Source organism: Pagrus pagrus (genome assembly GCF_965226575.1).
Source record: "Pagrus pagrus genome assembly, chromosome: 10".
Lineage (NCBI taxonomy): Eukaryota > Metazoa > Chordata > Actinopteri > Spariformes > Sparidae > Pagrus > Pagrus pagrus.
The window spans coordinates 31,063,832-31,076,528 of NC_140194.1; the positions used below are offsets into that span (position 1 = coordinate 31,063,832).

The window sequence follows — 12,697 nt, forward strand, 5'->3', positions numbered from 1 at the left end:
TCAGGATTTAAGTGCTAATGAAAATGTTTTATTGTAACTTAAACAACATATCTACAAAAATCATGAGTTGTGGAGAGTAGCTGCATCAGTAGTGAATGTAGTGTGTGGATTAGTGAGGTGTGTGTGTGCTGCTGTTGAATTCACAAGAAAACACCAAAACAAACCCAGAACCTGTAGCGATGTGGAGCCTAGGAGAGAGAGAGAGACAATGAGATCAAGCTGGCATTTATAACCTTGGTAGAGGCCTAGCTAGGTGTCAGCACCTTGCCCTAACGACCCTTCCTGACTGCCAGCTCCTGCAGGAAGTGATCAACTGCATCATGGCGAGCATAAAGGGAGGGGTCATAACACCCCCCTCCATAAGAACGAGGTTCCACCTCGTGTTATACGTCGAACAATTAGCACGATACAAACAATATGTCCCAATCTGTCATGGTTAATACTAGGGCTTTGACATCGAACTTCGGTATTCGAATATAATTCGAATATTAAAAAAAAAAAGATATTCGAACAAATATCGGGCAGCTTCTAAATATTTGAACCGATAATAAGCATTATTTTTGGTGAATGTGTTTGCCTGAAAACGTAGTTTTCAATCCAGATTCGAGGCTTTTTTCAGCCTGCTTTGTGAAACGCAAGCTCATGAGCATTGATCACCTGGGGCTTCTGTACTGATGACGACCAGCAACTTGAGAGCCCACCTGTCAACACTGCATCCCAGCACGCTGCTGGAAGAGGAGGAGGGCGAGAGGTCAGGGACGAAGCAGCCTCGAATTGACTCAATGTTACGTTCTTCACGAGGCCTCCCCTATGCCCGTCAGGAGAAAGCGACCGATTTGCTGGCACGCTTCATTTGCGAAGATATGAGGCCCATTAGCGTTATATATGGCACTGGCTTTCAAAACCTCATCCATTATCTCGAGCCGGCACTCAAGATCCCCTGCTACAGGACCATGGATGGTAAAATAACCAAGCTGTATGACACAACCAAAAGAAACATCAGGGAAATGCTGCGTGGAGAAAAGATCTCACTGACCACTGATGGGTGGACTTCGTTAGCTACGGAGTCTTTTGTTACAGTGACTGCCCATTTTATTGACACGGGGTGGGAAATGAGAAACGTTGTCCTCGACACATCTGAGCTTCAAACAGCTCACACAGCAGAGAATGTCTCCACATGCATCGACAGCATATTACGAGAATATCACGTTGAGCGTGAGTCTGTGCTTGCCATCACCACGGACAATGCGACCAATTATGTAAATGCCGTTGAGCGGCACTTGGGGATCACAGACATCCCATGCATGGCTCACACAATCAATTTAGCGGCCAGAAAGGGGCTCGCAGAGCGCTCGGTAGCAACATCTGTAAGTCGTCTGAAAGCTGCTGCTCAGCACTTTAAGCACTCTCCTACAGACAGCTACCTCCTGCAATCCAAGCAGAAGCTTCTTGGTGTCAAACCGCTCCAGCTAATCAACGACTGCCCCACACGCTGGAACAGTACATATGATATGATCTGCAGAGCAGCAGATCAACAGGCTCCTGTTGCTGCGGTGATAATGGAAAAAAAGCTCAGCCGTTTGGAGCTCACCAGCTCGGAGTGGAGCCTGATGGAAAAAGGTCTGTAATATTGGCAAATTATGTAAACTAATGTAAACATTACTGGTTGCAAAGTAACACATAAGCCTGATTAACGTTAGCTAAGCTAAGTTTGTGTTTTGTGTAACTTTTACGTGGTTCACGTACTGCGCGAGCAGTGTATTTTTTTTTAAAAAGGGGGAAAGGCTAGCAGTACATTAGCATGCTATCTAGCTAGTTAACGTTGGTATATTGTTTTTGTCCCGCAGGTGAAAGACGTGCTGAAGCCGTTCAAAGTAGCCACCGAGGCGCTCTCCACGGATCATTACCCAACAGCATCAGCAGTCCTTCCCCTGCAATATGTACTTTTGACTCAACTTAAGCCATCCACTGGTGACCAAGCAGGACTAAGGGAAATGAAAAGACTGATCTCAAATGATCTGAAGGCGCGATATGCCCCCGACAAAGATGCTTTCTTGCTACTGAACACAGCCAGCTACCTCGACCCGCGTTTCCACCGGCTAGTTCATCTGGAACAAGAGTCGCGGCAGGCAGTGCGAGAAAAAGTTCAGAGGGAGCTGACAGTGCTCATCGAGGAAACAAACGAAGAGCAAGGCCAAAATGGGGATGGTGTGGAGCCACAGCAGCGCGGTGCTCTTAGCGCTATGGGTGATCTCTTTGGCGATGTGTTTTGCCAAAATGCACCAGGAGGTAAGAATGATGATATCATCAGTAATAAATAATTCAAAAAAAGTGCCTTTTGCTTTTCATAACAAGTCAAACTCGCTGTATAGCCCTGCATTTGAAATATAAATATTTCATTATAAAACGTAGCCTAAACATTTCATTAACAATAGGCATTATTATACTATTTTATTTTTAACAGGTAGACTGAATGAAGATGTGCTCCAAAGAGAAATGCTGGCCTACGACAGAGAGCCCCCGCCCCCGTCTGACAGCAATCCACTCTCCTGGTGGAGGGAGAAAAGAGTCAAGTACCCCAATCTCGCCCAGCTGGCACGCAGCTACCTTGCCATTTGTGGGACTTCTGTTAGGGCTGAACGAGTGTTTTCCACCGCGGGGAACATCGTCACAAAGCAACGCTCTTCTCTGGAGCCAGAAAACGTCAATCAGCTCGTCTTTTTGGCGAACAACTTAAAGTCTGCAACCAAGTAAACTGTAGCCTGCTAGATAGATAGCCATTAATGGTGAATTATTAGCATAGGCTCTGATTGTTTCATTGTTCGGATAACGATAGTGTTATAATGGTGTTCTAGTGATGTGTTTGATCAATTTTACATGTCAAAAGCGCCTTGTTTTTGGTTGGCGTATTGCTGTCAGATCGTTAAACAATTAGTCAGTGAGTGGTTGGTAATGTGAAACCATCTGTTAATGGGCCTATGGCTGGTGGGCGTGTGCTGGTTTTGAATAGACATACGAATGGACCCTACCTTTATTTATTTGTGTTTTCAGTACTTAGCCTGACTGGCTTATATTTAATTTATTTTTGATAAGAACAGTGGATACAACCTGTCTAAGCCTATGTTATAAAGGTCTGACTCAATAAAAAAAAAAAAACTTGACTGTTTTTCTGTCTAGTTATTGATACACTGCCCTCTGGTGGACAGAACATAGAACAACAGAAAAACGACTTTCTTTTGATACCAATATAGGTCTTACTGGAGGCATTTAATGATCAAAATATTATCAATAAATATTCGAATATATTTGAATATTAATATTAATAAACAAACGAAGTTCGAATATGATTTTTTGGGCAAATGTCAAAGCCCTAGTTCAAATCAAATCAAATCAAATCAAATTTTATTTGTATAGCCCAAATTCACAAATCACAGTTTGCCTCAGAGGGCTTTACAATCTGTACAGAGACGACACCCTCTGTCCTTCGACCCTCGATTCGAGTGAGGAAAAACTTGCCCCAAAAAAAAGGCCCTTTTAACAGGGAAAAAAAATGCGGAAGAAACCTCAGGGAGAGCCACAGAGGAGGGATCCCTCTCCCAGGACGGACAGACGTGCAATAGATGTCGCATGTACAGAGCAGATCAACGAGATCACAATGTATTCGTTAATTAGTTAATACATTACCCATAGCTGATGAGCAGTACTACACTTTAGGGGGAGGAAGAGCCAAGAGATGAGCAGAGGAGGGCATGGAAATGAGACACAGCATGCAAATCAATAGACTAAGGGTCCTTGGGCGCCTGAGACATTGCGTCCACAGTTACATTACATTGTCAGTTTATGTGTCGGATGTCCAAGTTATATGGCTGCAGGAACAGCGACTACCTCATTACCCTCTGATTAGGGTTATGCATTGACTTCAAAAAGGTGAGGGGGTTGTGGTCAGTGAAAACTGTCAACAGAGATACCTCAGAGCTGACATAGACATCAAAATGATGCAGAGCCCAAACAAGTGCCAAAGCCTCCTTTTCAATCTCTGAAAAGTTGTATTGATGCTTGTTAAATTTTCGTGAGAAGAAGTTCACGGGGCAGTCTACCCCCTCTGCATTCTCCTGCAACAGGACGGCCCCAACACCCACATTGCTGGCATCTATGTGAAGCTTAAAGGGCTGATCAAGTCTTGGTGCTGCCAACACTGGGGCTGAACACAACAAGGCTTTCACACTGTCAAATGCATTTTGACACGTTGAAGACCAAATATATTCAGCTTTAGCTTTTAATAGGTCGGTCAATGGTGCAACCACAGATGAAAAGTTCTTGCAAAAGCTGCGATAGTAGCCTACCAACCCTAGGAAACGCATCAGCTCTTTCTTGGTGGTAGGTGGGGGGAACTTTTGCAGTGCCATGACCTTGGCCTCCACTGGTCGAAACCTGGCCTTGACCCACCACCTTCCCAAGATAGGTCACAGTGGCTCTGGCAAACTCACACTTGGCAAGATTTACTATCAAGTTCACCCAGACCAACCTGTCAAAGAGAGCACCTATACTTCCCAGGTGTCAGAATACACCACGTCATCTAGATACACTGCACAACCGCTAAGTCCCGAAACAACCTGATTCATTAGCTGTTAAAATGTTGCAGAAGCATTCCTCAAACCAAATGGCATTAAGTTGTACGAATACAAGCCAGAAGGAGTTATGAAGGCTGAAATTTCCCTTGCCCTTTTGGCGAGCGGGACTTGCCAGTACCCTTTGAGAAGATCAAATTTGCTCACAAATGTGGCTGAACCTACCAGATCAATGCAATCTTCCATACAAGAAAGTGGATACAGATCAGGTTTAGTTAGACTGTTCAACTTACGATAGTCAGTGCAGGGCCTGAAACTAGCATCTGCCTTTTTGACTAGGGGGCCTGGGGAGGCCCAGTTGGATGAACAAGGCTCAGCAATGCCATTATCCAGCATGTAATGTACTTCAGCCTTCAACTGTCTCCTCTTCTCATCTGACACGCGATGAAAGCGCTGCTTGATGGGCTCAGCAACTCCAACATCTATGTTGTGCTCGATTAAGTGTGTTTGGGTTGGAGTATCAGAAAACAGTGATAGATAGCTGTTAATTAGTTGAGTCAACTCATCACGTTTAGCCTCATCCAAGTGTCCGACAAGGATATCCAGATCTTTAAGTGTCTCTGAATTTCTCAACCGGCCCCGCAACAACCCATCATCAGGAGCAATGTTCACCCCTTCCCCCTCAACTACCACTGGTTCAGACATGGGGGACGTCAAAACAGGGCCAGAGACCAAAATTGGCTTGGCTAGGGAGCTCTGCTGCAGTGGAAACACAGACTCACGAGTGTGATATGGCTTCAGGAGGTTAACATGACACAGCTTTGTAGATTTTCTACGGCCAGGACTTTCAATCAAATAGTTTAGAGAGACTTGACGCACCACAGAGAAAGGACCACTGTACATTGCTCGGAAAGGTGAATCTACAAGAGGCAGAAGAGTAAGCACGCGGTCACCTGGGTTAAACTGGCGAGCCTCAGCCCATTGGCCATATTGTGTTTTCAACCTGCCCAGTGACTTCTGCAGCTTTTGCTTAGCCAGCTCACCTGCTCTGTACAGTTTTAGTCTGAAGCTGTTGACATAATCTATAAGAGTTTGAGGTGGATCCTCTGGCAAACATCCATGGGGAACGTAGGTGGCTTCACTACATTAGGCTCACCATCGGCCCACACCTTGTCACCAGCCAAATCATTCCCCAAATCATATGCACACCCTCAACAGGCAACTGGGGATCAACACTAACACCTCCCCCTGATCAAGACCACAGTTGAGAACCAATCGATGCAATGGGACAGAGAATGGAACCATACCCATCCCGAGTGTGATAACACATCCACCAGTGTCAGTGTTGGATGAAAATGGTAACACAGACTCAAGAATAAAATAATCTACTGTAGTGCTCCAGTGTCTCTTAGGATTTTAATGGGAACCTGCACACCACCTCCTACCAAAGAGACCCACCCATCTGATATATAAAAGCAGAGTAGTCAGCCTGAGAAGCTACCAGCTCAGTACAAGCCTGCACTTGACCTAGCTCCCTGCTCTCAGATGTTATGACTGGAGCAGCCAGAACAGCAGGTTTCACCTGATCAGAGGACCTCCTGGCTTTCAACACTGGACACTCCTTTTTCCAGTGCCCCCTTGCCTGACGGTACCTACAGGTGTCAGAATTGACTGCTGAACTCCGCCCATCCTGACTAAATTTTTGCAGAGCTGCCTCATGAGCTGTTTTTACCTCACCTGGCCTAGAATAAGTGTCATTTTTATGATGAGCTTTTCCCTTTGTGTCAAAGAAACTTCTGTGCATTAGAACATACTCGTCAGCCAAGACTGCAGCCTCTCTGGGAGTTTTTACTTTATGTTCATTAATGTATGTAGCTACACGCTCAGGCACAGAGCTTTTACGTTGTTCCAGTACCACCAAGTTGCAGAGATCATCAAATGTATCAACTTCAGATGCAACACACCAGCGGTTAAACTGGGAAATTAAGTCACAGGCAAATTCAGTGAAGGTCTGATTATCCAGTTTCTTCCTAGATCTAAAACGCCGGTGATATGCCTCTGGCACAAGTTCATACACCTTCAACACTGCTGCCTTCATTGTGTTGTAACCTTACTCTCAGCTACACTTAAAGCTGAGTAGGCCTCCTGGGCCTTACCAGTCAGAACACACTGTAGCAACATGGTTCAGTCTCGAGCATCTGCTATCCTCTCAAACAGAGAAAAGAATGAGTCAGAATCGCTGAACCTGGGAAGCAAGCGGAGATTACTAACCAGCTCAAACTGAGAAGACTTGCCCTCTGAGGCCTCAAGACTATCAGCTCTGCACACATCTGAAAGTTTACCCTCTTTTACCAGCTGCAATTGATACTGTTGCACTTCCAACTTTGCACTCAGTTTTATGCTTTATGGTTTCCAGTTCTACTTTTTTTTCAAATTTCTCTCCAACTCTAACTGCTGCTTTAATTGCAACTGCAGTAACTCCTTCTGTTGTTCAAACGTTAAGAGTTCCAGGATAAGGCACCACACTGGTCAATGGACTGCTAACTGGCTGTTGGCACAAGACTCCAGCCTCAAACAGACCATCCTTTAAGCATGTTTTCACACCTTTAACTTCTTATCTGGAATGTCAACTTCGTAGTGCTCTGCACTAAACAAGAAGCTGTTCTTTAGTGTACTGCTCTAGCAAAGACTCTGAAGGATCCTGGATGAAAAAGGAAAGCCATCCTCAAAACCAATCAGCCAAACAAGTTACCAACCTTGACTGGGACACACAGAAAACCCAGAACTGGGGTAACAGGTGAACAGGAGCCTCGCCCCTCTCCTGATGCTAACTACAACCATTAAAGCTAGCTAACTAACTCATCCCTAGTCTTCGTGCAGTTAATGGTGGGGGGTAATTATGCACGCTAAACCAGCGGTGTGAAGAAAGCAACGACTCTCACAACCACGGAGATGCTCCTGAGCTAAAAGCTCTACCCACCTTCGCCGCCACCTAAAGTTGTCACCACGATTCCCCTAGAGGAACCCACTGCCAAGCCTAACAGGGGAGAAGGAACTCCTGCTCAAACAGACACCAAAATACGCCAGATAGGGCCCACCACAAAACCCCAGTCAAGTCCAATCAAGCTCACAACAAACAATCAGAAAGGGACCAAATACCTCTCCTAAATCTCCTACAACCTTCTTACAGGAAACAAACAGCACTAACAACAACCTGACATTTCCCCTCCTAAAACAGTTGGTGAATAACCACAGCACAGACAGCTATGTCCAAAAAGTTTTACAAGTTTCCTTTTCAGTGCCTAATGAAATGTGTCTTGAAATGCAGGTAGACTTTCCAAACTTTCCATTCCAAAACCCAGACTTGATGTTTAGTATCCCCTGTCATTATAATACTAGTAACTAGCAAGTACTACGATGCTGAAGCTAGTGGGCTATGCTATGTCTTTTTCGAGTCTGTAAGCCTATGTTTTTAAAAAAGTTAAAAAAAATAAATTTAAAAAAAAAGTCCAAATAATGCAATGACCATCTAGAAAAATTCTGCAGGATTGTCTAAATTGCCCTTAAAGGATAACTACCGTTTTTTACAACCTGGACCTTATTTCTACCATAAAATATGATCATTTACTCACCCAGATAACTTTGGTGTCATTTGAAGTCGTTCGGACAAAATTAGATCCAGTGTAGCGCCGGTATATCCATATAATGCGAGTGACGGGGCACCGAAGCGCAGCCTCTATACAACGCATTATCTGCCACGAAACTAGTTCATTTCACCAATATTTTGTCATGATACACTGCGCTTCGGTGCCCGGATCACTCGCATTATATGGATATAGCGGAGCTCCACTGGATCTAATTTTGTCCGAACGACGCCAAATGACACCAAAGTTATCTGGGTGAGTAAAGCATCATATTTTATGCTAGAAGTAAGGTCCAGGTTGTAAAAAACGGTAGTTATCCTTTAAGTCACATTTCTTTTTCACAATCATTCATGTAAATATAACAAAAAAATATAATAATAATAATAATAATAATAATAAGAGGAAGAACAAGAACAAGAACAAGAACAAGAAGAACAAGAAGAACAAGAAGAAGCAGAGGAGAACAACAACAACAACAACAAGAGACCAAGAAGGCGGCTGCGTGACTGAGCTGCTGCGGCTCACTCGTGTGTTATATTCTACATACAGACATTAAAACTGGAGTGAAACGCTGGTATGATATCCATATGACTGTCTAAAGGTTGTTTTAAGGTCGACTTTGCTGAAAACCGTGCATGTGTCATGGTAGAAATGGGCTCCGAACCTCTAGATCATACATTTTGACGCACGCTTGAGAAGCGTGTCTCATTCATCCTGTGTGAACGGTCTAACCTGTTAACATGGACAAAATGAAAAGCTAGAGGTAACGCCACACAGCAGCACTGCACACGCATCCAGTGTGTCGAGCCTGTAAGAATGACTTTTCTGTGTTCCTATCAGGTTACTATCTAGACGACACCATCATCATCAGTATCACATTACAAACAATGGCCGCGTTTCCCAGATTCGATCGTTCTTAAGGACTTAAGAAGGCTCTAAAGAAGGGTTCGGCTAAGAAGGAGCGCTAAGATACGGGTGTTTCCCAGACGCGTTCTTAACTGCCTTCTTAGGAGAACCTTAAGATCAAGCCAAAGAAGCTTCTTAAGAAGCTCTTAGTGGGAGCTGTCCACCGCGGTGCTGCTGAAACTGAATCAATCGATGCCAGGCAAATCGATCACCCACCACTTTATCAGCGCATAAGTCACACACAGCGGCCCGTGGTCCCCCCACACAGGTGCAATTAGGCTACGCATGTATCGTGTGTGTGTGTGTGTGTGGGTGTGTTGATGGCCGCGTAGTGCTTTCTACCGATCCAGCACGGATCCACCAGGGAGGGATTGTGGATTGGAATGAGGGTGCCATCCACCACACCGATCACCCGGGGGGTCCCAGCCACTGCGTGGAACCCTTGGTGGACCTGGCGGACCTCGTCCCGTGTGGTGGGCAACTTTATGTGGGTCCGGGCATGGCGCAGGAGAATCTGTGTCACAGCTGCAACACTCCGTGACACCGATGCCTTGCTGAGGCCAGTGCCATCCCCCACCACCTCCAGGAAGCTCCCCACTGCGTAAAAGCGCAGCGCAGCCAGGAGCTGCACCTCCGGGCTGAGGGCAAAATTGCAGCGGGTTGCTCTCTGGATGTGTGGAGACACCAGAGTGATCAGCCGTTGGATCTCCGCACGGGGCAGCCGGTACTTTGCCTGGACAGCCCGGTCTGACAGCACGTCCAGTGGGGAGAAGTGCTGACACAAGTATGCATTTATGTAAACCATCTGGCTTCGCGCACGGCGACGCTGTTGGTTCGCAGCGAGAATGTGCTGTATTGCAGCCATGGTTTCTCACACGCGCGGACTTTGGCAACGCATTTATATAGAGTAGCAGGTGAAGCCTCTCTGGATGAGGTTCAGCTGAGTTCAATTACATCTGTTCCCTTGATATCTGTGAAATGCCACAGGGTTGTTGTTTTTTATGTGTAGTACTATAAACTCATATATGCAGATGTGTGTGGAAAACTTAAACGTGTAATTCAATAAAACGTTTTTCTTCTTCTATTAACCTATGTTTCTTGCGCCAGTGGTCCGCAGATATGAGCGCATTTTAACATTGAGCATTGTTTTATTATTTCGAAAAGTGGAGGATGTAAATTTCCCTGACGCGGCTTGATCACTGAGCATTTGGTCGCTAAGAAGGCTGTTTTTTTTTTCTGTGAATGTAGCATTAAAAAGACTCCTGTTTTTTGAAACCCTAGTGTTGTGAACAATTCTAAATAAATGTACCTTTTACCTTGTACCTGCGAATGAATAGGTTACCCTTTGAATGAGCCCTTTGATGACCTTTTAAAAAAATAATAATAATACTAACAAAAATATTCACACAGAGCACCTGGAGAAATTTACAAGGAATATCAAGCACATATGAACTATGCAAATTAGAGTTTTATGTATTTATGACTTTCCCACCAAAAGTTATTTGCAGAAAAAACATTTTCGGATTTTTTCATTTTTCTTCCCATAGTCAAAGATAGACAAGCCGTTGGATGCAGAAAAACTGAAAATACCCACAAAGCAACTGGTTCCAAGTAGCTTTCACCTTCACCAAAAAAAAAGTTAATTGCAAACAAAACTAATTCCCATTCATTGTCTATGTGGCAAACTTTTGAACTTTGCAAAGGGTTCCTAGATGCTCTGGATGACCCCTGAAAACAACTTCTCATAATTTGTATGGTCTGAACATATTTGTTGAACCAGTTATGCTGATTTAACTGCAAAAGTTAATTTCACTGTGCCTCAGTTTGAAAATGCGCTGAAAGTGCAAACTCTCATGTGCTTAGCTTTGAATGAACATTCACTGCACTGCTAACTAATCTGGCTTTGTGGGGGGTTTGACGCAAGTAATTTTACTGCTTTTTAAACTGGGTGCTTTTGAAGCTGGTGTTACACTTGCATGACTGATCTGAAATTTGGACATCTGTCTGCAGAAAGAGCAGTTTCAGAAATGGTATTTGCTGCAGAGAATCTTGTAGGCACTGGTGAATATCCAGGGTTAGTTACATTTAACAACATGAGTTACAATTACTGAACAATACATGTTTCAACAAAACAATCCTCCATCTGTGGCCATTTTTTATTTCTACAACTGGAAGTTGGCAACCCTATGCACATATTTAGCAGGATAGAAAACCATCCACAGACATTGAGAATAGCCAGGACCAGGAGAGGAGTTTCACTCTTTCCAACCAACCACAACTTTCCATCTAACTGTAAAGCATGGAATCTCTGTCTGTCTGTCTGTCTGTCTATTGGCAGGTTTGGTACTAAGTGAACACCGCTCTGTGCAGCAGTGGGAGCATAGCTTAGGGCTTCTAAATGCATTGTTCACAGCAGAGTTGGCCCAGACTGGGCGCCCCTGCTTGAAGATTTTTAACTAAGGACATGACAGTGTTGAGTAGAGGTCAAAGGAGCGGCTGTAAGCACTATTCTTCTCTGCAGTATTGTCAAAGCAGACAAACACATCTCCTATAAATCCTTTACAATAAATGTCCCCGAATATGTAGTTATTTTAACGCTCTTATTATCAGAAAACATTGGGTTTTCACCAGCAGTATGACGGCAGCATGACTTCTGAAACAACTGAAAGTTATCACAAGTTAGCAGATATGAGCCAGGCTGAAGTATATTCAAATAGCGTAAAACCAGCGGTCTACCAACTAAAGTTCAAGCGAAAGTTCAGACAGGAAGACTACTCTTTGTCATGCTCAGTCATAGTTTATTTCTCATACCATCCTATCCATCATATTGCTGCTGGCTTTTTAAATATGATTGTTTCCTGCCTTCAGTTAATTCATGCTGTTGTTTTGTGCACGACCATGCAACATTTTTGGCTGTCATTTCAGCTTCAATCATTGCAGAAACGAGAAAGAGAGCAGCTGCACGCCTGCAACTCACTGCAGACCCAAGTAGCACGTTGCTAGAAGCAATAGTTTGTTATATCCACCAGCTGATTTCACAGATTATGAGGCTTCTTGTTGAGGGGAGGAGCTCTTCAGTAAAAACACCCACTGATGTGAACCGTGACAAGAAAACCTGCAGTGTTTGATCCCCAGATGGTTGTCCATCTGTGGTTTAGAATGAATTATAATTCATCATTCAATCATTCGACATAAAAAAGGTAAAAGAAAAAACAAGGAGCTTTTGATGTGCACATTGTTTCAGGTACTGGTGAGAAGTTCAAATGTGATCCAGGGAAACCGGTTTGAGTAAAACATTACTTTAAAAGTGACTCAGACACAAAAGCATGGAGCAGCAGTTTATAGAATAGGATTTTAAAAAGTGGAACGTTATGGTAACAGTGACTGTGTCATTTATCTTGATGATGCCAGGTCAACAGTGGTAATGGTGTTATCTTGCCAAGTAGTCTAACAAGAATGTTTGTCTGGTCAATACAGTGCCTTGAAATCATAATATTGAGCCAAGTTGTACTCTTTGTTGAGATCTCTAGTCTCACCAAAATTAATGACGGCCTGACTTTTTATACACTGCTTTCGTTT

General features: G+C 44.0%; 1 protein-coding gene across 1 annotated transcript; it reads left to right on the forward strand.

The window, feature by feature from the left end:
* Window positions 1–674: 674 nt before the first annotated feature.
* Window positions 675–2,754, forward strand: LOC311263247 (E3 SUMO-protein ligase ZBED1-like; the record flags this gene model as incomplete). Its single annotated transcript, XM_084363168.1, has 3 exons — window positions 675–1,553; window positions 1,848–2,289; window positions 2,465–2,754. 3 exons carry the CDS (start codon window positions 675–677, stop codon window positions 2,752–2,754), a joined length of 1,611 nt encoding a protein of 536 aa, XP_084219294.1.
* Window positions 2,755–12,697: the final 9,943 nt, after the last annotated feature.